This window comes from Coregonus clupeaformis, chromosome 17 (assembly GCF_020615455.1).
Source record: "Coregonus clupeaformis isolate EN_2021a chromosome 17, ASM2061545v1, whole genome shotgun sequence".
NCBI lineage: Eukaryota > Metazoa > Chordata > Actinopteri > Salmoniformes > Salmonidae > Coregonus > Coregonus clupeaformis.
In genome coordinates, this window is record NC_059208.1 from 38,677,385 (window position 1) to 38,705,355 (window position 27,971).

At 43.2% G+C, this 27,971-nt stretch overlaps 1 protein-coding gene across 1 annotated transcript in view; it reads left to right on the forward strand.

Annotated features, from left to right (window-relative positions):
- The first annotated feature begins 4,691 nt into the window (after positions 1-4,691).
- sdc2 (syndecan 2) overlaps positions 4,692-27,971 on the forward strand; it is a 49,751-nt gene continuing 26,471 nt past the window's right edge. Inside the window, exon 1 of the mRNA XM_041902995.2 lies at positions 4,692-5,135. Coding sequence (XP_041758929.1) covers positions 5,076-5,135 — 60 coding nt within the window. The 5' untranslated portion in view covers positions 4,692-5,075. The remainder of the gene's footprint in view (positions 5,136-27,971) is intronic.

Here is a 27,971-nt window from a genome sequence, read left to right on the forward strand (position 1 = left end):
ATGTTTTTTGTTTGCCCCACCAAGATTTACATGCTAAAATCGCCACTGAAGGTATGTAAATCCTGTGTCATCTTTCACACTGACATATACGGTACATGGCAGGAGTCAAACCCCCCTAAAGATGTCATTCCACCAGCCTTGGCAGTGGCTAGGTTACGCTGCGTTCCAGACCCTGAAGACAAAAGATTCCCTTAATAAGAAGTAAGCATGGGGAAGGAGATTGGCACAGTTGGCAGAGTGACAGAGGGTCACACTTTATATTAAGTTACACAGATACTGTGGAACAGGGACCTTTATTTTTTTTACAATTCAGTCATTGTGTCAAGCCCGTCTGCAGATACCACGTATAGCTAAGTAATGACATAGTGGTTATCAAATATTCAGAGTTATACTGAGATAGTAGTAAAGAAAAATGACACACGGTATAGGTAATAAGTATAGAGTGTAGCGATTCAATTTTTAGGCCAAATAGTTGCATGGCCATATGCAAAGTTATCAAACAAAAAGAGAAACCTAAGTTGGTAAATTTGCGTAATCATTATGTGTTCAATATACTAACTCTGTTGCTGTAGTTAACCTTTCATCTTAGAAGATCTTTGTCCTGAACCAATACATCATCTTTGTTTTGCTATAAAAAGCACAACCACATTTAAGAACAACACCCCCAACTTGATCTATTTTCACTAAATGTTTCTGACTTATAGTTCAATAAGTTCCCACAAAGCCTCAAGTCTCCTCTATTCTCCATGCATCAGGCCCCTGCCCTGCTCTTTAGAACGTTGCGGTCCTAAAATCTATGCCCTCTTAAATAGCTTGCAGTTGAAGCATGTCACCTCTTGTAAAGAAGTAGTCATGCCTGTAATTACAATCTATATTCAACAATGACAGGGGATGTTAGGGGATTTCTGTTTAAGGCAGACAACCAATAGCAGAGCACCCTGCTTGTGATTATAGGAAAGTGGCTAGGCAAACTGTGTTTCATAAAGTTAAAGGTTATACAGTGCTGGCTGTTAAAGGGTATAGGTCTATTGCACTCCTTATTTAAAGAGTGTTATGAAAAACTCCTCAGAAGTTTGCGAGTGTCCTTTCTCAGCTGATAGTGAGACTGAGGTGAGAGAAAAGTCTGGAAGCAAGGTGACAAGGCATCTGTTGTCCCAGTCGGGAATCCCAACATGTTTCAAGCTGACCACCATTGTCCCTGTTCCCAAGAACTCCAAGGTAACCTGCCTAAATGACTATCGCCCTGTAGTACTCACATCTGCAATTATTAAAGTGTTTTCAAAGGCTGGTCATGACACACATAAACACCATCATCCCAGACACCCTGGATACACTCCAATTCGCATACCACCCCAACAGATCCACAGATGACGCAATCTCAATTGCTCTTCATACTGCCCTCTCCCACCTGGACAAGAGGAGAAATAACTATGTGAGAATGTTGTTCATAGACTACCGCTCAGCGTTTCGGTGTATGTGACAATGATTTTTTTTTCTCCAAGCTCATCACCAAGCTTGGGAACCTGGGACTGAACACCTCCCTCTGCAATTGGATCCTGGACTTCTTGACGGGCCGGCCCCAGGTGGTGAGGGTATGCAACAACACCTCCGCTACACTGACCCTCAACACGGGGGCCCCTCGGGATGTGTGCTTAGTCATATTCTGTACTCCCTGCTCACCCACGACTGCGTGGCCATACACGACTCCAACACCATCATCAAGTTTGCTGACAACATGACGGTGGTAGGCCTGATCACCAATGGCGATGAGACAGCCTACAGGGAGGAGGTCAGAGATGTCCACATCACTAAGGACTTAACATGGTCCACACACACCCACACAGTTGTGAAGAGGGCACAACAGTGCCTCTTCCCCTCAGGAGGCTGCAAAGATTTGGCATGGGCCCTCGGATCCTCAAAAAGTTATGCAGTTGCACCATCGAGAGCATCTTGACTTGGTATGGCAAATGCATCGTCCTTGACCGCAAAGCACTACATAGGGTGGTTGGACAGCCCAGTACATCACCAAGGCCGAGCTTCCTGCCATCCAGGACCTCTATATCAGGCGGTGAGGAAGGCCTGAAAAATTGCCGAAGACTTCAGCCACCCAAGCTGGCTCTCGGACCAACAGACTCCGAGACAGCTTCTACCCCCAAGCCATAAGACTGCTAAATAGTTAATTAAATGGTTACATAGACTATCTGCATTGACCCTATCATGCACTGACTCTATGCACACTAACAAGACTATATACAGTACTTTCTGAAAGTATTCACACCCTTTGACTTTTTCCACATTTTGTTGTGTTACAAAGTGGGATTAAAATGGATTTAAATTGATTTATTTGTCAAAGATCTACACAAAATACTCTAATGTCAAAGTGGAAGAAAAATATGAAAAATAAAACACTTATCTTGATTAGATAAGTATTCAACCCCTTGAGTCAATACATGTTAGAATCACCTTTGGCAGCGATTACAGCTGTGAGTCTTTCTGGGTAAGTCTCTAAGAGCTTTGCACACCTGGATTGTGCAATATTTGCCTATTATTCTTTTGAAAGATTTTCAAGCTCTGACAAATTGGTTGTTGATCATTACTAGACAATCACTGGGTGTATTGATACACCATCCAAAGTGTAATCAATAACTTCACCATGCTATAAGGGATATTCAATGTCTGCTTTTTTATTTGTACCCATCTACCAATAGGTGCCCTTCTTTGCGAGGCATTGGAAAACCTTTGTGTCTTTGTAGTTGAATCTGTGTTTGAAATTCACTGCTCGACTGAGGTACTTACAGATAATTGTATGTGTGGGGTACAGAGATGAGGAAGTCATTAAAAAATCATGTTAAACACTATTGCACACAGAGTGAGTCCATGCAACTTATTATGTGACTTGTTAAGCAAATGTTACTCCTGAACTTACAGTATTTAGGCATGCCATAACAAAGGGGTTGAATACTTATTGACTCAAGACATTTCAGCTTTTCATTTTTAATTAATTTGTAAATTAAAACATAATTCCACTTTGACATTATGGGGTATTGTGTGTAGGCCAGTGACACAAAATCTATATTGTAATTTTGTAAGGAGTGTGAATACTTTCTGAAGGCACTGTATCTACCTCAAATACCTCTTATCCCTGCATATTGATCTGATACTTGTACTCCCTGTATATACCTTAATTCTTGTGTATTTTATTCCTCTTGTGTTGCTGTTATTATTATTATTTTTAAACTCTGCATTGCTGTGAAGGGGTCGTAAAGCAAGCATTTCATGGTAGTCTACAGCCGTTGTATTTGGCGCATGTGAGAAATAAAATGTGATTTGAATTGAGCGAGGAAGGCAATATACAAGCATATCACCTGATACCAAGTATGAATGCATGGTTACTTGTAAGTTATAAACAATGTTTGCCATTCACAGTATGAGAATGTCACACAATTTAAACTTATTGCTCATTCAAGATTCAAAATGTAATTTACTGACATTCTATGTGTGATATGATTCTTTGATTCATACAGTAGGCCTACTGTAGCTCAGCTGGTAGAGCACGGTGCTTGTAACGCCAAGGTAGTGGGTTCGATCCCCCGGACCACCCATACACAAAAAATTTATGCATGCATCACTGTAAGTCGCTTTGGATAAAAGCGTCTGCCAAATGGCATATTATATTATTATTATTACTAACACTGGATCCCATATAATATCACTCTACAATTTAGGAGTGAGTTATACCAGTAGGGGGAGACTTTGCATTGAAATGAACAATAGAAATGGACTGACTGGAAAATTCCTTGAAATAATCCTCTGCGGCAGGGTTTCCCAAACTCGGTCCTGGCCCGTTTTGCTAGGGCAAAAAAGTTTAGGTTTTTGCCCTAGCATTACACAGCTGATTCAAATAACCAACTCATTATCAAGCTTTGATTATTTGATTCAGCTGTGTAGTGCTAAGGCAAAAAACAAAATGTGCACACAGGGGGGGTGGCAGGACCGAGTTTGAGAAACCCTGCTCTATTGGGATATAGAGGCCCTCAGGAAAAACAGTTAGTAGCACAATTATAATTTCAAGCTGTCACAGTCATTTCAGTAAAGTACTACTTTGTTACAGGGAAATAATAATATCTGATGATATGTCTGCAGTGATTTAATGGTTATTTATGCCTCTCCATTGGACAGAAGATGCAGATAATTATAACCCACAAATTAAGATCTGTCGTAGCCGGCCGCGACCGGGAGACCCATGGGGCGTCGCACAATTGGCTCAGCGTCGTCCAGGGTAGGGGAGGGAATGGCCGGCAGGGATGTAGCTCAGTTGGTAGAGCATGGCGTTTGCAACGCCAGGGTTGTGGGTTTGATTCCCACGTGGGGCCAGTATGAAAAATACAAAAAATAATGTATGCACTCATTAACTGTAAGTCGCTCTGGATAAGAGCATCTGCTAAAATGTAAATGTTTTATTATTATGTAGGCTATTAAAAGGTATATCATGTCAGTAAAGTTTATGACTCAAAATAAATGTAGATGCAAGAAATAAGACACTTGATTTGATGGCAATTCATTTGATGGCAGCCCGTTGATACTGTCTGGTGTACAGATAGGCAAAGCTCTTGGCTTGAACAATGCACCCATATGGTCAGAGTTACTGTCAATCATTGCACGAGCTCTCCCTCATGACCTGTATTTCCCGACTCTCTTTGCATATAGCAATGCCGTTGAGTTTCTGTGACATGGCCGAATCTAAGCGCGTTATAACAGAACATCTAACTTGCGTTTCTACTATGCTTCAAGTGCATACAGGCTATTATTAAATTTGGATTCAACTGTGAAACATCCAAGTCAAGTGTCCTACGCAGCAATTTGACTCAAACTATACATTTTTGTAGGAAAAAGTGCTTGGAGGAATAACAAAAAGCAACACGTATCCGGTGGGATTCCATTCTAGAGTACAGAAACGCGAGGACTTGGAGCGAGGGTGCAAGGGGAGAGGGGGATAGTCACAAACAGAAGAGGAAGGGGAGAGAAGGAGAAAGATTTGGTATTTTGCCGTATCTACACATTTTATTAAAGGAATAATGAGGAACATTTGGATAATTTTGACCCTCGGCATAACAGCCTTTCTCTCGGGGGAAAGGGTAAGTTTTAAAAGCGAACAATGTCGATTTGCTTGGGGGAGGTAGCTGGGGGAGCAAACAACTTCTAATCTGGGACCACTCACTCTTTCTTATTTGTTATATTGTAACGTTAGCGTACTCGGAGCAATTGTGACTGTAGTGTATTCCTGTTCTGAATTTGACACATTGTAGCCTATCATATTATAACTTAAGAGCAATGTCAATTCAGTTTCGGCCAGAGGTATTTCTTTAACTGTAGTCAATATAAAATAAATAAAAAATGTCTTGGTCTTGGAAACATACTGTACTTGCCCGTCAAGTTTGTTGATGTTGACAATGTTTCAACTTTCAGATTTTGCTTTGAACAGATACATATTATTTTTAGAGGTTGTCTAGTTTAATTTCAGTATTTTAACATCTCCAAAACTCAAATGTCGATGTATGTGGCAGGTTGCTGGTCAAAAATAGAGGAAACGCTTTCTGGATGGAAATGTCAACGAACATCATTTTACAAATCACTGCTTATTATAAGCTATCTGTTATCAGTTTCCCTTTGGGGGTAATAAAACCCAGTCTGGTTCCATTTATGAGGCTTTGTCGTTCAGAATTAATGGCCAATTCATAGGTTAACATTGTGAAATGCAAATAAACGCTTTTGCTGCATGTAGCCTATCCAAACTTGCCTAGCCTATTCTTAGCCGCTGGAAGTAGGGGTGTGGAGGGTTCTGCAGCACCCACTGAAAAAAAATATATATACAAAAAATATGTATTTTGGGGGGGCAAACATTGCTCGGAGAGCAGCTGCCAGCCTGTGCACCTTTTCTGTCACTTTTAGAAAGCAGAGGGCAGAGACAGTGCCATTTGCTCTGCCTGTCAGCTGTTTAGGCATTGCGCCGATTGCTTTGAATTTGATGTTATCATTTGAACTTGGCCTTGTAAGCCTTGTTGTAATCTGATAGCCAGGGGTTCATTTAATTGGGAATTGGGAGGTGGGGAGCCCTCTTTTTTGGTGACCATTAAAAACCAAAAGCTGTTTTATTGCTATTAAAATATAGGTTGTGGTAGCTGTAAGCCTAATTGTTATTTTCATTTATTCGCCCAGTAGGCTAGTGCAATTTTCATTTAATGTAGGGCTATTGGTATGAAAATAAACAACTTGCTATTTAGAGCATTTCCCCAAAATACATGTCTTATTTTTGGCATCAAAGATAATAACAATTGTAGGCTATAACAAATGTGCATTGTCATGCATTGACAGAATGATAATTGAGCACGCAAATAATTAATGATTACCTAGTTGGGCTAACTTTTTTAACTTCTTAATGTAGGCCTACATCATCATCCTCTGCCTGCATCCCTACCTGTAGCCTACCTGCCTCTGGTATAATGCATTTCCACCTCTCACTATATCAGTCTTGCTTGTCCATCTTCCTGAATAAAAAATTAGATATTCTAACAGATCAATCTTGCTGGCACACATCATAAAATATTCCAAAGTTATTTAGCTATAGTGTGGATATATGGCAGTTTTTTTTTGTTTATATAATGAGCACCCAGATGCTGCGTAGGCAACACAATGATATCAGACAGAGACAAGCTGGCCCAGTGAAACATTTCCATGGGCCGCCTCCGCGTTGGCTACTAGGTTGCAATATTAATATTCTCTGAGCAGTCTTGTTAATACAAAATGTTTCAATATTCTCAGAGCAGCCTCGTTCATTGATACAATGTTTCAATATTCTCAGAAACACCTTGTTCATACAATGCTTCAATATTCGCAGAATGTTTCCCTTCCCTGGTGAATAATGCAGAGGCAAGTACAAAAATGAGCTGGGCGCACATATTATAAGGAACATCTCTGAATGCAGAGCAACAATTTTGGTGGGAAGCGCATGAGACAATGACACTGTCATAGTACACTGTATGCACCATTCTACAAGGGTGACTTCATATAGCCTATAGAACAGGGTCTGCAACCTTTTTCATATGAGTGACAATTTACAGTTGATCCTACAATTTCTAAAGATCTGCGTGCCAGTTATGATTTTCATATAAGCATTGAAGGCTACTCAACTGTGCCCAGAAAATGTCTAACTGCCCACAAACAGAATAGCCTAATTCTTGCTGGCTATTAGACAGAGACTCTGTCCATTCAACCAAACGCCACGGAGCTCCACGATGCCTACCTGTACTGAGGCGCTGTCCATTCAGCGGTGCTGAATCACGGGTGTGGCCTTAATGTGTAGATTTTTCTTCATTCCTTGGTCGAGTTTGTTTGTCTTTATGCGTCCTTGTCGATTGTAGGCCTAAGTAATTCCTTCGATGTATGCTTTTTATTTAAATGCGTGTGTAGTTTTCGTAGTTTGCGTTCGTAGTCAACTGTTTTATGCTCTGATTACTTTCACATTGATGTCGGTATTTGAAGTGGGCCTTGATAGCATGTATTATGCATCTATTTCATGTTGCACTGTATGCACTGTGCCACAAGTAGGCTATATTAGTAAATGTAGCCTATGCATGATGAGGTCGAGTAGTACATTGTAGACGCCATTCCACAGACCTTTAAACCTAATACAAACCTAATATTGTGGTCTGGGGGACATTTTGTTTGTTTTTGCTGTTCTCCATATAGCATTTTAGAGTTTTAAAATTGTGTAGAAGTACAGTAAATGAGCTTCAACTGGTGGGTGTATTTCTACACACCCCACTTTGCCATACCATAGGTTTAGCTGAACTGACCCCACTGCCCTCTCCCACCTCCAAACTATGCAGCACCCCCAAACTACTGACCCGCGGCTATGAACCTATTCATAAACTAAACCAGGAAAGTAACCTAGCTATAGGCTTATCCCTATGCTACGTTATGTTGTGTTGCTCAGCTCAGTTTACTGTTTTGGTTATCAGAATCAGACACAACTCCAGACAACCCAACAAGATACTGTAATGTTTACATGCATTTTAGTGAGGGCTAAATAAGTTGTTTATGACGCATTTCCATACAGGATTTACCCCAGTGTATTCTCTAAAAGGCTCAGACTTTTCTGTTTCCTTCTACACGGGCCTCACCCGAGTCTCACTGGGCCATGGCTCTGGTGGACCTGCTCTCACTTGTGGCCAAAGCCAGGCCACTGGTACTTTTCAGCTTGCATTTACATACAAATGGCTAATTCTGAACTTGAACACCTTCTCAGAAAGCAACTGTTTTGATTATGCAGAGGTTGTTGATTCTGCCCTTCACAATTGCTCACTCTCACCCCTAGCTATGAAAACAATTTCCCTAGTATAAGGGTATAATAATAATAATAATAATAATTATAATAATAATAATAATATGCCATTTAGCAGACGCTTTTATCCAAAGCGACTTACAGTCATGCGTGCATACATTTTTACGTATGGGTGGTCCCGGGGATCGAACCCACTACCTTGGCGTTACAAGCGCCGTGCTCTACCAGCTGAGCTACACGCTTGAGCTACACTAGTGTCTGGTGTCTGGTGTTACAGTCGAAAAGCAGCATTAACATATTAGAAACATGTATGGTATGTTTTAAATGATAGAAGTCCAAACTTACTATTATGTGATTGTTGTTTCTATATCATCATGTTTGGAAAAATATCAGTGAGCATTTGTGTCTTTCATGAATTTGGTGCTGTAACTGAACTCTTATTCCAAGTGCCCGCTGTTTTCTCTGTGGCTTACAGACTTGTCACTTGGCTCCACTCCTCTCTGAACGGTTGTCCAATTAGCTGATTCAAACATCAGTGTTTTAATGAGTCATAGGTTTGCATGAGGTCACCCCCAGACTGCACGTTTTTAATAGATGAGCCTCAAAACCAGAAGCCCTTATGTCTGCTTGACTCAAGGTTTCCCTTGGATATGATTGGGGAGAAGTCTCACACCATTGGATACGATTGGGGAGAAACTAAAAGCTCACAAAAACACAAAAGTGGCCATGTTACTGTGCATTTATATTGTTTTGAAGAACGTTGTGATCAGGCAATTGTGAAGAGAGCCTCCCAACCTGTCATTTTCTTTGACCCTTTGGGTTGCATGTAGCCTACCCAGTTATGATCCATGGTTATGTGGGCATGACAACTACAGGCCCAACTGCTCACACATTAATTTCTACAGAACCATGAATGGTTGACTATCATAACCCCCCTCCTCCTCCCTCCCCCTATCAATCTATCGCTTCTCTATCTGTATGTACCCTGCAACAGTGAGAGGCGTATATATCCGCCTCAATGAAACTCGTCATGTGGCATTGATTCTCAATGTTGGCACCCCTGTTGACATGGCAATCAAGTGGTTTGGCTGATAAACACCAGGCAAATCTATGTGTTAATTAGCAGGTTGACGTTTATTGTCATGAATCTGGCCCTGGAGGTAGAACTGAGCGATTTCCGCTAGATGGGCCAGCTGCAAAGTCAAAATTGGCTATATGTGACCGACCGGCTCGATTTTGAAATGGTATATTGGATAAAAGTAGAGACTCAGAGCTAGAAAATGGTATATAATACACTACAGTTGAGGAACATTGGGAAAGTAATTCTGCTTTGAAAGTTGATAAACTTGTAGCCCCACTTTTAAGAAAATGGCCCTTTAATGTTTTCGTACACCTACTGGAGAGCTCTTTGTCTACACCCATTCAGCATCATTCACACCCTCTTAAGCCTTAGCCCCACCCATCTCTTTAAGGATTCACATGTGAGGACATGTGCTAAACTGAGTGAGTACGGTAGTGTACTAAACAACCAAAGATTTCAAGACTAAAGGCTGGTTTATACTACGTCTATTGACATGTCTGTAGACAGGTGTCACAGTGACATCATGAACATTCTATTCTCGTCCGACATCAAACTTGTCGTTGTCGTTATGAAAAAGTATAAACACAAAAATGACAGGCTGCAGGACATCAGCAGCCTGGTGGTCCAAAATAGCATAACTGGTATATTTTAACACCAATAAACCCATCCGTTTAAAAATGAATTTAGTATATGACAATCTAGCAAACCAGGCAACTAAAAGCAACTTTCTAAACAATGTTTTTATTTATTTTTTTAGCTTGTTAGCTAGCTAGCTAACGTTAAGTTAGCTGGCTAGCCAGTTCAAATAATGACCATATCATATAGCTGATAATGTCTTAACTTTAGCTAATTTGTATTCATTATTATAGGAAAATAAACTCACAACTAGATCATTATATACAAGTTAATGGCGAGCTAATTACAGAAAATAGATAACTGTTGTGAGTGTAATTAAATAAAAGCAGGGTATTCTACCGGATAATTTCAGAACTTGGCCACTGTCTCGTTGGCCTAACGTTATATCGTAATTTGACTTTGGTGCAGGTCATGTTGTTCTTCACATTACCATCTCTGGTAAACACGCTATATCAAATAAACGTTTTTTTTTTAAACATGCACAGGATACAGAAGGTGTAAACGGTACAGTGAAATGGTTACTTGCATAGTGGAGTCTTTTGTTTAGACATGTAGCTAGCTAGCTAGCAAAACAATTAACCATAATCCCAACTCATAATGCATGAATCTGCAGGTAGCTAAAGCTTACCAACTAGGTTCAATGTTAGCTAGCTAGCAAACATTAGGCTATACAGTTGAAGTCGGAAGTTTACATGCACCTTAGCCAAATACATTTAAACTCAGTTTTTCACAATTCCTGACATTTAATCCTAGTAAAAATTCCCTGTCTTAGGTCAGTTAGGATCACCACTTTATTTTAAGAATGTGAAATGTCAGAATAATAGTAGAGAGATTTATTTCAGCTTTTATTTCTTTCATCACATTCCCAGTGGGTCAGAAGTGTACATACACTCAATTAGTATTTGGTAGCATTGTCTTTAAATTGTTTAACTTGGGTCAAACGTTTCGGGTAGCCTTCCACAAGCTTCCCACAATAAATTGGGTGAATTTTGGCCCATTCCTCCTGACAGAGCTGGTGTAACTGAGTCAGGTTTGTAGGCCTCCTTGCTTGCACACGCTTTTTCAGTTCTGCCCACAAATGTTCTATAGGATTGAGGTCAGGGCTTTGTGATGGCCACTCCAATACCTTGACTTTGTTGTCCTTAAGCCATTTTGCCACAACTTTCGAAGTATGCTTGGGGTCATTGTCCATTTGGAAGACCCATTTGCGACCAAGCTTTAACTTTTTGACTGATGTCTTGAGATGTTGCTTCAATATATCCACATAATTTTCCTTCCTCATGATGCCATCTATTTTGTGAAGTGCACCAGTCCCTCCTGCAGCAAAGCACCCCCACAGCATGATGCTGCCACCCCTGTGCTTCACGGTTGGGATGGTGTTTTTCGGCTTGCAAGCAACCCCCTTTTTCCTCCAAACATAACAATGGTCATTATGGCCAAACAGTTTTATTTTTGTTTCATCAGACCAGAGGACATTTCTCCAAAAAGTACGATCTTTGTCCCCATGTGCAGTTGCAAACCGTAGTCTGGCTTTTTTATGGCGGTTTTGGAGCAGTGGCTTCTTCCTTGCTGAGCGGCCTTTCAGGTTATGTCGATATAGGACTCGTTTTACTGTGGATATACAGTGAGGGAAAAAAGTATTTGATCCCCTGCTGATTTTGTACGTTTGCCCACTGACAAAGAAATGATCAGTCTATAGTTTTAATGGTAGGTTTATTTGAACAGTGAGAGACAAAAAAATCCAGAAAAAATTATAAATTGATTTGCATTTTAATGAGGGAAATAAGTATTTGACCTCCTCTCAATCAGAAAGATTTCTGGCTCCCAGGTGTCTTTTATATAGGTAACGAGCTGAGATTAGGAGCACACTCTTAAAGAGAGTGCTCCTAATCTCAGTTTATTACCTGTATAAAAGACACCTGTCCACAGAAGCAATCAATCAATCAGATTCCAAACTCTCCACCATGGCCAAGACCAAAGAGCTCTCCAAGGATGTCAGGTACAAGATTGTAGACCTACACAAGGCTGAAATGGGCTACAAGACCATCGCCAAGCAGCTTGGTGAAAAGGTGACAACAGTTGGTGCGATTATTCGCAAATGGAAGAAACACAAAAGAACTGTCAATCTCCCTCGGCCTGGGGCTTCATGCAATATCTCACCTCGTGGAGTTGCAATGATCATGAGAACGGTGAGGAATCAGCCCAGAACTACACGGGAGGATCTTGTCAATGATCTCAAGGCAGCTGGGACCATAGTCACCAAGAAAACAATTGGTAACACACTACGCCGTGAAGGACTGAAATCCTGCAGCGCCTGCAAGGTCCCCCTGCTCAAGAAAGCACATAGACAGGGATGTCTGAAGTTTGCCAATGAACATCTGAATGATTCAGAGGAGAACTGGGTGAAAGTGTTGTGGTCAGATGAGACCAAAATTGAGCTCTTTGGCATCAACTCAACTCGCCGTGTTTGGAGGAGTAGGAATGCTGCCTATGACCCCAAGAACACCATCCCCACCGTCAAACATGGAGGTGGAAACATTATGCTTTGGGGGTGTTTTTCTGCTAAGGGGACAACTTCACCGCATCAAAGGGACGATGGACGGAGCCATGTACCGTCAAATCTTGGGTGAGAACCTTCATCCCTCAGCCAGGGCATTGAAAATGGGTCGTGGATGGGTATTCCAGCATGACAATGACCCAAAACACACGTCCAAGGCAACAAAGGAGTGGCTCAAGAAGAAGCACATTAAGGTCCTGGAGTGGCCTAGCCAGTCTCCAGACCTTAATCCCATAGAAAATATGTGGAGGGAGCTGAAGGTTCGAGTTGCCAAAGGTCAGGCTCGAAACCTTAATGACTTGGGTAAGATCTGCAAAGAGGAGTGGGACAAAATCCCTCCTGAGATGTGTGCAAACCTGGTGGCCAACGACAAGAAACGTCTGACCTCTGTGATTGCCAACAAGGGTTTTGCCACCAAGTACTAAGTCATGTTTTGCAGAGGGGTCAAATACTTATTTCCCTCATTAAAATGCAAATCAATTTATAACATTTTTGACATGCGTTTTTTTCTGGATTTTTTTGTTGTTATTTTGTCTCTCACTGTTCAAATAAACCTACCATTAAAATTATAGACTGATCATTTCTTTGTCAGTGGGCAAATGTACAAAATCAGCAGGGGATCAAATACCTTTTTCCCTCACTGTAGATACTTTTGTACCTGTTTCCTCCAGCATCTTCAAATCAAATCAAATTGTATTTGTCACATACACGTGTTTAGCAGATGTTATTGTGGGTGTAGCGAAATGCTTGTTCTTCTAGCTCCGACAGTGCAGTAATATCTAACATTTTCACAACATATACCCAATACACACAAATCTAGTAAGGAATGGAATTTAAGAATATATACATATATGTACAAGCAATGACAGAGTGGCATAGACTAAGATACAGTAGAATATTATAGAATAGAATACAGTATATACAAATTAGATGAGTAGTGCAAGATATGTAAACATTATTAAAGTGACTAGTGTTCCATTTCTTAAAGTGGCCAGTGATTTCAATAGGCATCAGCAGCCTCTAATGTGCTAGTGATGGCTATTTAACAGTCTGATGGCCTTGAGATAGAAGCTGTTTTTCATTCTCTCGGTCCCAGCTTTGTTGCACCTGTACTGACCTCACCTTCTGGAGGATAGCGGGGTGAACAGGCAGTGGCTCGGGTGGTTGATGTCCTTGATGATATTTTTGGCCTTCCTGTGACATCGGGAGCTGTAGGTGTCTTGGAGGGCGGGTAGTTTGCCCCCGGTAATGCGTTCGGCAGACCGCACCACCCTCTGGAGAACCCTGCGGTTGTGGGTGGTGCAGTTGCCGTACCAGGCGGTGATACAGCCCGACAGGATGCTCTCAATTGTGCATCTGTAAAAGTTTGTGAGGTAGAAGAGGCTCTGTTGCGCCTATTTCACCACACAGTCTGTGTGGGTGGACCATTTCAGTTTGTCAGTGATGTGTACGCCAAGGAACTTGAAGCTTTCCACCTTCTCCACTGCGGTCCTGTCAATGTGGATAGGAGGGGTGCACCCTCTTCTGTTTCCTGAAGTCCACGATCATCTCCTTTGTTTTGTTGACGTTGAGTGAGAGGTTATTTTCCTGGCACCACACTCCCAGAGCCCTCACCTCCTCCCTGTAGGTGGTCTCGTCATTGTTGGTAATCAAGCCTACTACTGTTGTGTCGTCTGCAAACTTGATGATTGAGTTGGAGGTGTGCTTGGCCATGCAGTCATGGGTGAACAGGGAGTACAGGAGGGGGCTGAGCACACCCTTGTGGGGCCCCAGTGTTGAGAATTAGCGAAGTGGAGATGTTTCCTACCTTCACCACCTGGGGGCGGCCTGTCAGGACATCCATGATCCAGCTTAATGATGAGCTTAGAGGGTACTATGGTGTTGAATGCTGAGCTATAGTCAATGAACAGCATTCTTACATAGGTATTCCTCTTGTCCAGATGGGATAGGGCAGTGTGCAGTGTGATGGCGATTGCATCGTCTGTGGATATATTGGGGCGGTAAGCAAATTGAAGTGGGTCTAGGGTGACAGGTAAGGTAGAGGTGATATGATCCTTGACTAGTCTCTCAAAGCACTTCATGATGACAGAGGTGAGTGCTACGGGGCGATAGTCATTTAGTTCAGTTATGTTTGCTTTCTTGGGTACAGGAACAATTACATTTACATTTACGTAATTTAGCAGACGCTCTTATCCAGAGCGACTTACAAATAGGTGCATTCACCTTATAGCCAGTGGGATAACCACTTTACAATTTTTGTATTTTTTATTGAAAATATAATAAAAAAATAAAAAAATGGTGGGTTGGGGTAAGGGGGGGGTAGGGTTGGGGTAAGGGGGGGGGGGGGTAGAATGATTACTTTATCCTATCCCAGCTATTCCTTAAAGAGGTGGGGTTTCAAATGTCTCCGGAAGGTGGTGAGTGACTCCGCTGTCCTGGCGTCGTGAGGGAGCTTGTTCCACCATTGGGGTGCCAGAGCAGCGAACAGTTTTGACTGGGTTGAGCGGTGGTGGCCATCTTGAAGCATGTGGGAACAGCAGACTGGGAAAGGGAGAGTTTGAATATGTCTGTAAACACACCAGCCAGCTGGTCTGCGCATTCTCTGAGGACGCAGCTAGGGATGCCGTCTGGGCCGGCAGCCTTGCGGGGATTAACATGCTTAAATGTCTTACTCACGTCGGACACAGAGAAGGAGAGACCACAGTCCTTGGTAGTGGGCCTTGTCGGTGGCACTGTGTTATCCTCAAAGCGGGCGAAGAAGGTGTTTAGCTTGTCTGGACGCTGGTTTTCCTTTTGTAGTCTGTGATTGTCTGTAGACCCTGCCACATACGTCTTGTGTCTGAGCTGTTGAATTGCGACTCCACTTTGTCTCTACACTGATGTTTTGCCAGTTTAATTGCCTTGTGGAGTGAGTAGCTACACTGTTGTATTCTGCCATATTTCCAGTCACCTTGCCATGGTTAATGTGGCGGTTCGCGCTTTCAGTTTTGCGCGAATGCTGCCATCTATCCACGGTTTCTGGTTAGGGTAGGTTTTAATAGTCACAGTGGGCACAACATCACCTATACACTTCCTGATAAACTCAGTCACCGTTTCAGTGTATTCGTCTAAATTATTTTCGCAAGCTACCCGGAACATATCCCAGTCCGTGTGATCAAAACAATCTTGAAGCGTGGATTCCGATTGGTCAGACCAGCGTTGAATAGTCCTTAGCATGGGTACTTCCTGTTTTATTTTCTGACTATAGGAAGGGAGGAGCAAAATGGAGTCGTGGTCAGATTTGACGAAAGGAGGGCGGGGGAGGGACTTATAACCATCCCAGAAGTTCGAATAGCAATGGTCGAGGATTGTAGCAGTGCGTGTACAACAGTTGATATGTTGATAGAACTTCGGCAGCCTAGTCCTCAAATTTGCTTTGTTAAAAATCCCCGGCTACAATAAATGCAGCCTCAGGATATGTGGTTTCCAGTTGACATAAAGTCCAGTGAAGTTCTTTGAGGGCCGTCGTGGTATCGGCTTGAGGGGGGATATACACGGCCGGGACTATAACCGAAGAAAATTATCTTGGGAGATAATACGGTCGGTATTTGATTGTGAGGTATTCTAGGTCGGGTGAACAAAAGGACTTGAGTTCCTGTGTGTTACTGCAATTACACCATGAGTCATTAATCATGAAACCCACCCCTCCGCCTTTCTGCTTCCCGGAGAGATATTTATTCCTGTCTTCGCGATGAACAGAGAACCCATCTGGCTGGACCGATTTCAACAGAATATCCCAAGAGAGCCATGTTTCTGTGAAACAAAGTATGTTACAGGCCTTGATGTCTCTCTGGAAAGAAATCCTTGCCCGGAGCTCGTCGAGCTTGTTAACCAGAGACTGAACATTAGCGTGTAGTATACTTGGAAGCGGTGGGTGGTGTGCGCGCCTCCTAAGTCGAACCAGCATGCCGTTCTGAGTTTCTCTCCTCCGCCGGCAATGTTTTGGGTCAGCCACTGGAATCAGTTCAATTGCAAACAAAGGATCTGCTTCAGGAAAGTCGTATTCCTGGTCGTAATGCTGGTGAGTTACCGCCGCTCTGAAATCCAATAGTTTTTCCCGGCTGTATGTAATGATACAAAATACTTTCTGAGCTAATAACGTAAAAAATAATACATAAAAACAAAATACCGCAACGTTTCCTAAGAGCTAGTCGCGAGGCCGCCATCTTCGTCGGCGCCAGGATATGAGTCTATCGCTTACAAGGTCCTTTGCTGTTGTTCTGGGATTGATTTGCACTTTTCGCACCAAATACGTTCATCTCTAGGAGACAGAACGCATCTCCTTCCTGAGCGGTATGACGGCTGCGTGGTCCCATGGTGTTTATACTTGCGTACTATTGTTTGTACATATGAACGTGGTACCTTCAGGCGTTTTGTCAAGCAAAGAGGCACTGAGTTTGAAGGTAGGCCTTGAAAGACATCCACAGGTACACCTCCAATTGACTCAAATGATGTCAGTTAGCCCATCAGAAGCTTCTAAAGCCTGGAATTTTCCAAGCTGTTTGACGGCACAGTCACAGCCTGGAATTGTGATACAGTGAATTATAAGTGAAATAATCTGTCTGTAAACAATTGTTGGAAAAATTACTTGTGTCATGCACAAAGTAGATGTCCTAACCGACTTGCCAAAACTATAGTTTGTTAACAAGAAATTTGTGGAGTGGTTGAAAAACAAGTTTTAATGACTCTGTGATGAGGTGGTGTTGAAGGAGTCAGGCGCAGGAGGGTAAATCACAGAATAACAGGCTTTAATCCGCAAAATACAGGTTTACGCAGAAATGCGTCAAACATACTCCAGGGCACAAAACAGGCGCACTGGAAAATACAAGGCACACGGGAAAATACTCCCATCGATACAAAATACACGAGCTCCACCGAGCTTCACTAACCACCACAATAAACAATCACCCACACAGACAAGGAAGCAGAGGGAACACTTATACAATGACTAATGAGGGAATAAGGACCAGGTGTGTGTAATTGAAGACAAGACAAATGGAGTGATGATAAATGGATCGGCAGTAGCTAGTAAGCCGGTGACGCCGAACGCCGAAACCTGCCCAAACAAGGAGGGGAGGCAGCCTCGGCGGAAGTCATGACAGTACCCCCGACGTATGGCTCCAGCAGCGCGCCGACCCCGGCCTCTGGGACAGCCAGGAGGACGCGGAGCAGGGCGAGCCGGATGGCGACGGTGGAAATCCCGTAATATGGAGGGATTGAGGATATCCCTCACCGGGACCCAGCACCGTTCCTCCGGACCGTCTCCCACTCCACGAGATACTGAAGGCCCCCCACCCGATGCCTCGAATCCAGGATGGAACGGACAGAGTACGCCGGGGCCCCCTCGATGTCCAGAGGAGGTTGAGGGACCTCCCGCACCTCAGACTCCTGGAGCGGACCAGCTACCACCGGCCTGAGGAGAGACCCATGAAACGAGGGGTTAATATGGTAATCAGGGGGGAGTAATAACCTATAAGTGACCTCGTTGACTCTCCTCAGGACTTTGAACGGCCCCACAAACCGCGGGCTCAGCTTCCGGCAGGGCAGGTGGAGGGGCAGATTCCGGGTCGAGTGCCAGACCCGATCCCCAGTACAAAGACGGGGGCCTCACTGCGGTGGCGGTCAGCGTTGGCCTTCTGACGACGCACGGCACGTTGGAGGTGAACGTGGGCAGCATCCCACGTCTCCTCCGCGCGCCAAATCCAGTCATCCACCGCAGGAGCCTCGGTCTGGCTCTGGTGCCACGGTGCCAGAACCGGTTGGTAACCTAGAACACACTGGAAAGGCGTTAGGTTAGTGGAGAGAGTTCTGGGCATATTCTGCCCACGGCCACTCCCCCGGCCGGTCCTGGCAGTAGGACCGCAGGAACCTACCCACGTCCTGATTTACCCGTTCCACCTGCCCATTACTCTCGGGGTGGAACCCAGAGGTCAGGCTGACCGAGACCCCCAGACGTTCCATGAAGCCTTCCAGATCTTGGACGTGAACTGGGGACCTCGGTCAAACACTATATCCTCTGGTACCCCGTAGTGCCGGAAGACGTGTGTAAACAGGGCCTCCGCAGTTTGCAGAGCCGTGGGGAGACCGGGCAGAGGAAGGAGGCGGCAGGCTTTAGTAAAGCGGTCCACAACGACCACAATAAACAATCACCCACACAGACAAGGAAGCAGAGGGAACACTTATACAATGACTAATGAGGGAATAAGGACCAGGTGTGTGTGATTGAAGACAAGACAAATGGAGTGATGATAAATGGATCGGCAGTAGCTAGTAAGCCGGTGACGCCGAACGCCGAAACCTGCCCGAACAAGGAGGGGATGCAGCCTCGGCGGAAGTCGTGACATTCTCCAACCTCCAAGTGTATGTAAACTTCCGACTTCAACTATAACTAGCAATGCAAATGGCTCTGATATGCTAATAATATTACTACACAGATCATACACGTAAAGTTAGTTAACAAACCAGCCAGCTAACATTAGCTAGCTAGCTAACAGTACTCTTTAACTTGCAATGATAATGACTTTCTGACAAAATTAGAAACTTATAATATCTGAAAATGTAGCTAGTTAGACTCTCTTACCCGTATACATGGATGAACGCTTCTCCCTCTCTGTCACGGATGCCATAGTTGCCCTTAGTTTGAAGATGTATTCCGAAGACAGGTGTTTTATACAACATCCTTCTGTGTATTCTCTTTACGACTCCCTCAGCATATTTACAATCAAATACCAGAATTTTCTCCATCTCCTTAGCTATCATACTCTGCTTCCACTGGACATTCCACTGATTTCAAAACTCGCTCCTCCAGAAAGTGGAGAGCATTAGCAACACAGTTCTTCGTGATATCTTTCAAAAAAGCTGTGTTAGAAAGGATTACCTACACATACTGAGCAGCTCATGTTATAGAAAGAAGCGTGCTACATGGCAGACCAATCTGAACTTATCTCTCAGCTTGTCCAGCCCATCCATTTTCTCAGCCAATCATGGCTAGCGGGAAGATTTCTGTCTTTTTCCGTGGCTAAACCAACTAGGCTCATCATTTGACAATTGTATTCGTATTTACAGATGGCATACAAGTTTGTTATTAAGGCACATGAAAGTTCACATGTTCCAGAAGGCATTTCTGCCCCAAAACGCATTTTGATAAATAATTTACATTCAAATGCCTCTCCTGTGAAGTAGTGACGTGCGACATACACCTAGTTTCGTGAAACTAGTCACATATCGTAAAAAATCATGAAAACTAAAATGAGGTTTTTGGTCTAAATTTAAGGTCAGGGTTAGGCATTAGGGTTAGCGTGTGGTTAAGGTTAGGGCTAGGGTTAGGTTTAAAATAAGTTTTTATGACTTTATGACTGTGCCAACTAGTGACCACTCAGTAGAGCTGCCTCCAGGGCAAGATTCATGACAATAAATGCCAACCTGCTGTCAATTACCATATGCCATCAAGCACAGTCGGTACTGTACCCATTAGATAAGACATGTCAGCTACATGGACTATACAAGGTGTCAAGCGTTCGACAGGTCTGCTGGCCCATGTTGACTCCAATGCTTCCCACAGTTCTGTCAAGTTGGCTGGATGTCCTTTGGGTGGTGGACCATTCTTGATACACACGGGAAACTGTTGAGAGTGAAAAACCTAGCAGCGTTGCAGATCTTGACACAAATCGGTGCACCTGGCACCTACTACCATACCCCGTTCAAAGGCACTTACATCTTTTGTCTTGCCTATTCACCCTCTGAATGGCACACATACACAATCCATGTCTCAATTGTCTCAAGGCTTAAAAATTATTCTTTAACCTGTCTCCTCCCCTTCATCTACACTGATTGAAGTGGATTTAACAAGTGACATCAATTAGGGATTATAGGTTTCACCTGGATTCTCCTGGTCAGTCTATGTCATGGAAAGAGCAGGTGTTCTTAATGTTTTGTACACTCAGTTTATATAGGGAATAGGGTGCCAATTGGTACACAGCCATAGTCGAGGGTGATCTATAATGCCCTGACCAGTCCCCATCTGTGATTTTATTTCAGTGACTTTTTACGTTTTTAAGTGGTTATTTCCTGGAACCCGGATGCAAGACAGTTGGGCCCTAGCTATGTTTTGGTGTCCACTAGTTGCCAGATATAGGAACCTGTAATTTGTGTCATGTATTGGTGGGAACCGTGGGTGTTCACCTCCTTTCAAATGGGTGATTAATGTCAGGCTAATGCTGTCTCAGTGTCTGAAGCAGGACCTCACAGGAATGACTCCGAAAGGGCCTTGGCCATGTAATCTTGGGACACTCAAGGACAATGAGTGGGGAAAACCTCAAAAGTGGAGTGGAATTTCAGTGTTATCTATACACTTAGAGGGACTTTGTATCTAACAAAATAGGTGATTGTTTACAATCTGTATATCATAAAGCATTACACATCTATAAGCACACCATCAAAGCATGAATACTTAAATTAAGTTGTAATAATGCTATGTAGCTATAAAGCAATGTTTATGATGTGCTTATGAATTGTATTGTATGCTTTATGATCCCGTGCCATTAAATAACACTGGCACGAAATCAAGGGGGTCAGGGGAGATGTATCCATGGATAGAACTAAACAGCACATCAGAGCTTCATTTGTTGTTCATTTGTTTTGTGTTCACTGATTAAGTAATGTTGTGCCCGAGTAGCACAGGCTGCTAGCTGACCGCTGGATCACCCCAAACTCCTGCCAGCTCCTCACCTGAGGCGCTTTGGCTTCGGCATTAAAGAAGACAGTAACAACAAACTGCATTAACTAGCAGGCCCAGAACCACAGATGCCAGGCCTTTTTTATTTCCTAGTTATACCATTTTCAACCAACTTTATTGAAATTCCTGTAGATTCTTACGACTTTTCTGAATATTTTGACTGGAATATTTGTACACTTTTATAAAAGTAAACTATTTAAGAAGTGCATCATCTCTAATTTAAGGCATGATGAATAAATAAAATGTGTGTCTGCAGTGGACAAAATATTATATTTCCTTAGGATGGGATGGAACATTCTAGTCTTTATCTGGGAGCAGCCTTTTAGGTACATACAGACACATAGAAACCGAGGCTAAGTTTGTTGGCTGCGTTTTTACAAACCTACCACACATCAAATCAACGTCTATTGGTCGCGTACACAGTTTAGCAGATGTTATAGCGGGTGCAGCTAAATGCTTATGTTACTAGCTCCTAACAATGCAGTAAAATGTCAACAAGTACACAAATGTATACAGTACCTGTCAAAGGTTTGGACACACCTACTCATTCAAGGGTTTTTCTTTATTTTTACTATTTTTTACATTGTAGAATAATAGTGAAGACATCAAAACTATGAAATAACACATGGAATCATGTAGTAACCCAAAAAGTGTTAAACAAATAAAAATATATTTTATATTTGAGATTCTTCAAATAGCCACCCTTTGCCTTGATGACAGCTTTGCACACTATTGGCATTCTCTCAACCAGCTTCATGAGGTAGTCACCTGGAATGCATTTCAATTAACAGGTGTGCCGTCTTAAAAATTCATTTGTGGAATTTCTTTCCTTCTTAATGCATTTGTGCCAATCAGTTGTGTTGTGACAAGGTAGAGGTGGTATACAGAATATAGCCCTATTTGGTAAAAGACCAAGTCCATATTATGGCACGAACAGCTCAAATAAGGTTTGTACAGCAGTAGTTATATAGGATGAGCTATGACTAGAATACACTATATACCTGTGAAGTGGGTAAAAAAGTATGTAAACTTTATTAAAGTGACCAGTGGGAATAGTCATGTCTTGCTGTGTGCAGAATCTACCTCAAGCCCTTTCCTGGGTTGTATTCATTTGCTCCCTATCTGCCAAACATTATGTAATCTCTAATGGATTCTACAGGCTGAGGCTCCTTGGGCCTCTGAAGGAAGGCGTCCTTCCCCTGTGCTCGTGTTTTGTCATCAGCCACGCAGCCCTGCTTTGTAGACCCAACCCCAAAGCTAAGACTCGTTACCGCTCTGTCTTGAGTTGCTGTGAGAACAGTTGCATTATTATTCCCTTTAAGACAGCTGAAAAGAATGAAGGCTAAAGTTTTTTTAAGAAGAGAGAGATGCAGCACCACGCTCTGCTTTGCAGACACTCAAGAAGCGAGTGTTTGTGTCAGCCTCGCGAACATCTGCAGGACGTATGTGTGTTTGTTTGAAAGGAACAGCTTTTCCTCCCTCTCTCCTCTCGACTAGTTGGAAGGGATTCTTTCATGAGGCTGAGGTTGTGTGTGTGTGTGTTTCTAAAAGACAGTCAGTCCAGCCTTCTAGTTATGGGGAAAACACATTGGGGAGAGGCAGCACATGGACAGTGGTTTAACTTTGGCCCCTTCCACCATGCATGTGGCAGGTGCAGTAAGGAGCCACAATTTGACAAACTAGTGACCCCTCACCTTTCTTAACATGGATGTCAAGTTTTTGTTGAAAACAGTAACTCACAGCAGCTTTCATTTAAAAAGCAGCCTCTCTCTCTCTCTCTCTCTCTCTCTCTCTCTCTTGATTAGCATAGCAAATGGAAAGTTCCTTCAGTGGATTGCGGTGAAGGTTCTGTGGTTGTGAGAAAGAGAAGAGGGGAAAACCCTGTGTTTTCTTGGCTTTCTTCGTTTATTACTCTGCCTGCAGCCTGGTTACACTTTCAAGGAGGAGGAGAGTGTGAATTTGGCGAACAGGTCTCCCTCTGTCTGGTGCTTTACTGCGGGGGAACGTGTGAGGTCCGTCTGACTTGGCGGGGGCGGGTGTGATGGCAGACCCATGTGCCGAGCAGGATAGCACTGGATTGGGCTAGTTAGGACAGTAATGAGAGTTAAGTGTTTGGCTTGAGCACAGCATCACAGATCTGCCTGATACTATCCCCAGAAAATCTGGGTTGCCAAGAGAAATAACGTCTGTATTGTGTCAAAAAAGCAATTTGTCCTTTCCCTCATTGAAATAAAAAATGTATGATACAAAAATCGCCCGGCCAAACTGCGCAATCGGAGGTGAAGGGCCTTGGTCAGGGAGGTGACCAAGAACCCGATGGTCACTGACAGAGCTCCAGAGTTCCTCTGTGGAGATTGGAGAACCTTCCAGAAGGACAACCATCTCTGCAGCACAACTCCAATCAGGCCTTTATGGTAAAGTGGCCAGACGGAAGCCACTCCTCAGTAAAAGGCACATGCCCTCCTTGGAGTTTGCCAAAAGGCACCTAAAGGACTGTCAGACCATGAGAAACAAGATTCTCTGGTCTGATGAAACCAAGATTGAACTCTTTGGCCTGAATGCCAAGCGTCACATCTGGAGGAAACCTGGCACCATCCTTACAGTGAAGCGTGGTGGCAGCATCATGCTGTGGGGAGGTTTTTCAGTGGCAGGAACTGGGAGACTAGTCAGGATCGAGGGAAAGATGAACGGAGCAAAGTACAGAGAGATCCTTGATCAAAACCTGCTCCAGAGCGCTCAGGACCTCAGACTGGGGCAAGGTTCACCTTCCAACAGGACAATGACCCTAAGCACATAGCCAAGACAATGCAGAAGTGGCTTCGGGACAAGTCTCTGAATGTCCTTGAATGGCCCAGCCAGAGCCCGGACTTGAACCTGATCGAACATCTCTGGAGAGACCTGGAAATAGCTGTGCAGCGACGCTCCCCATCCAACCTGACAGCGATTGAGAGGATCTGCAGAGAAGAACTTCCCAAATACAGATGTGCCAAGCTTGTAGCGTTATATCCAAGAAGACTCAAGGCTGTAATAGCTGCAAAAGGTGCTTCAACAAAGTACTGAGTAAAGGGTCTGAATACTTTCTAAAAACATGTTTTTGCTTTGTCATTATGGGTATTGTGTGTAGATTGATGAGGGAAAAAAATGATTTAATCAATTTTAGAATAAGGCTATAACGTAACAAACTGTGGGAAAAGTCAAGGGGTCTGAATACTTCCCGAATGCACTGTGTGTGATTGTGTAAAATTGTGTTTTTACTGTTGCCACATGTAAAGGAAGGCCATCTCCATGGTGTTTCAGGTTCAATAATGCATCTGGGTGGACATTCTTTAATCTGTGCCTCCTTTCACACTCAAATCATATTTTATGTGGCATGGAATTACTCTCAAGTCACTTCATTCAAAACTTAAACTTTGACCAACACTCTCCAACTCCTTGCTCAGACTGGGGCACACGCAAGCCACACTAAAAGTTACAGAAATCTTATTGGCTCTGAGTTTCATAGTTTGTGATCAAGCTTGTTGGTCTGCTGTTGTATATCTGTGCCTGTTAAATCAAATGTTGCTTGGAGGCCTCTCCCTGTCCCTATTGGCTCTGTTCTCCTTTATAGACAAGGATCTGAGTGGGAATGTGCTCCATCTGTGGCGTGTTATCCAAAAATGGAGGATATATGAAGAAGGCATGACGTCAGCTTAACTTTTTCCATCTCACTCCAAGATTGCTCTGGAAAACGACACGGCTCATTTACACATCTGTGCTCACTCATATTTACGAACCCGTTTTATCGGTTCTAAAAAGCACCTAATTGAAACCTTTACTGTGCTCCACCAAGCAGAAAAATTTACTTTTATATCTGGTGTGTCCATTGTTTTCCCTGGCTTGATTCTATGCAGCACTGAATCAGCTGCAGGGTGTAAATCGTGCACTCTAAGCAGGGTGTGTTAGGGACCACAAATTATACCTTATAATCTCGTAATTTAATGTTTTCATGAGAAATGTCCCAGATTCCAAAGGCGTTTGAGGAACTTCCGTAATGAAATGGATGGAAATTCGTTAGAGGCTTTCAAAATAGCACCTCTCATTCGAATGCTGTGGTCATGTGTAAACCTTTCTCTTTTACTCAATGGCACTGAATTTAAAGTCCCTGATGGAGCACTCATGAATATTCAGCAGAGTAGTGGTTGTCATAGGAACAGTTTTATAAAAACAGGAAGTACTTTAGTTCTCTGTCTAGTTACACCGTACCGTAGGGAAATGCTTTTCAAACCAATAATTGCCCACCAAGGCACAGCTATTTTTTACTCTCTTGCTCTCCGTATAGCATGTAGGAAAATTGCCTCCAATTCAGATTCGGTTCAGTTGTACAAAGACGTTTTCACCTTTTGTGTTTTGTAAAATAGCTACATTATATTATCCTCAATCCTAGGCGTTTTTAGAATACAGCTTCCTGCATCTTCTCATTTGGATCCAGAAGACAACCATGATGTCATGATTGAAAGTCTCTTTCAAGATGTTCTGTAGTTTGATTCTCCAGGGCAGCTGTGGCAGACACACTGTCCAAAGGCCTAAACCCTTGCCACATCATCGAACAAAGACAGACAAAGCGTCATCCAGAAAAGGGCGAACCAACAGTCATCAATGGAATGGGACAAACATAGTACAAGTCAAATGTAAAGCCCAGCTAGACGAAACAGAAAGAGATTAGGTGGATCTTTAATCACTGCAGGTCAAAATGCACCTCAACCAAGTCTTTGACGTGCTCAGACGCATTAATGCACCCGTCCTGCGAGCCCGTTAATCTTTACTAATGCATTCTGTTAACACCCATCTATGTGCTAAACACCAACTGTAAACCTGGCGCAGCCAGATAGCCATGTCCAGTGTCCTGTAGCACTCCCATTACCGAGAGAAAGAACGAGGGCACTCTAATTCAACGGGGGAGGAGGCTATAGAGAACCGTGTCAGATGGAATCCATTTTGATATTAAATGCAAATGCCACTGACACGCTCATTTCCTTGCTGTCCTTTTGAGGCGACTGCACAGTCCTAATGGGTGGAACATTTCAAGGAAAGCCTCCAAATAAACAAGAGTCGGCAGAGGGCTGTCGAGTGGGTGGCGTTCCACAGTCGGGCGAATTTTGGCCCCCCGTGACCTCATTGGAAATCCACTTTCCCAATCTGTCACCTTTGATAGTGTGTATATCATATCTCTGATATAAACGGCTCCCTGTTTTTTTCCCATCCCTGATTTCGGAGAGACTGGGCCAAGGTCATTGCTTTTCGAATCTTGGCATTTTCATGCTATGCTTAAACTTGTTAGCCTGGCGTAACGGAGGAGGGAGGCTTGATGACTTTGATGACGATAATTTGTTTCATCAAGTGATTCAGTGGCTGGCTGGAATGAGGGCCAACTGCCCTGACTCCAGACCCAGGATGTCCTGCAGAGACAGTCAAGCCTCATGGACCTACCATACCAGTCAGTGCCTGGAACTAGATATTAGGTACAGACTTACAGAGTCTTCAGAACCTCTTCAGAACGTTCCCGAGTTCATGGCATCTTTTGAAGCGTTGTGTTACCCTTTCGTCTTTTTGTGTGGCTTCACATCTCAATGTTTGACTTATTGACCACATAAGGCATCTTGACAGGTTTTGTTGGGGTCTAGGCTACAAATGCTTTGAAAACATCTGTACTTGTGTGGGGTATAGTAGTGGCTCCCCTTTAGTGTGGTGTGTACCACCACAATCTCTGCTCTCCAGCTTTACAGCGCTATGCATCTTTTCTGTTCCCGCTTAGAGGTCCGGCCTTCAAAGTGTTTCGCATACTAGCTACTGAGACCTATTCAAAGGCTCTAAAGTTGTGTTTGAAGTTTCTGGTAACCAATGAAAACACTGGCTAGGTGCTTGTGTGTCTCTGGGACCAATCAGAATGCTTATTCTACTGTATCCTAAGCCTATCCATATGGAGACAGTAGGACAGAGGGTGGAGCACAGGGGCCTTGTGTTATTTCAGTAACTCAGGGAAAGCGAGATGGCAGACTTCATTTTTTTTATTTTATTTTATTTTATTTCACCTTTATTTAACCAGGTAAACCAGTTGAGAACAAGTTCTCATTTACAACTGCGACCTGGCCAAGATAAAGCAAAGCAGTGCGATAAAAACAACAACACAGAGTTACATATGGGGTAAAACAAAACAAAGTCAAAAATACAACAGAAATACATATATATAGTGTGTGCAAATGTAGCAAGTTATGGAGGTAAGGCAATAAATAGGCTATAGTGCAAAATAATTACAATTAGTATTAACACTGGAATGATAGATGTGCAAGAGATGATGTGCAAATAGAGATACTGGGGTACAAATGAGCAAAATAAATAACAATATAGGGATGAGGTAGTTGGGCGGGCTAATTTCAGATGGGCTGTGTACAGGTGCAGTGATCGGTAAGGTGCTCTGACAACTGATGCTTAAAGTTAGTGAGGGAGATAAGTGTCTCCAGCTTCAGAGATTTTTGCAATTTGTTCCAGTCATTGGCAGCAGAGAACTGGAAGGAATTGCGGCCAAAGGAGGTGTTGGCTTTGGGGA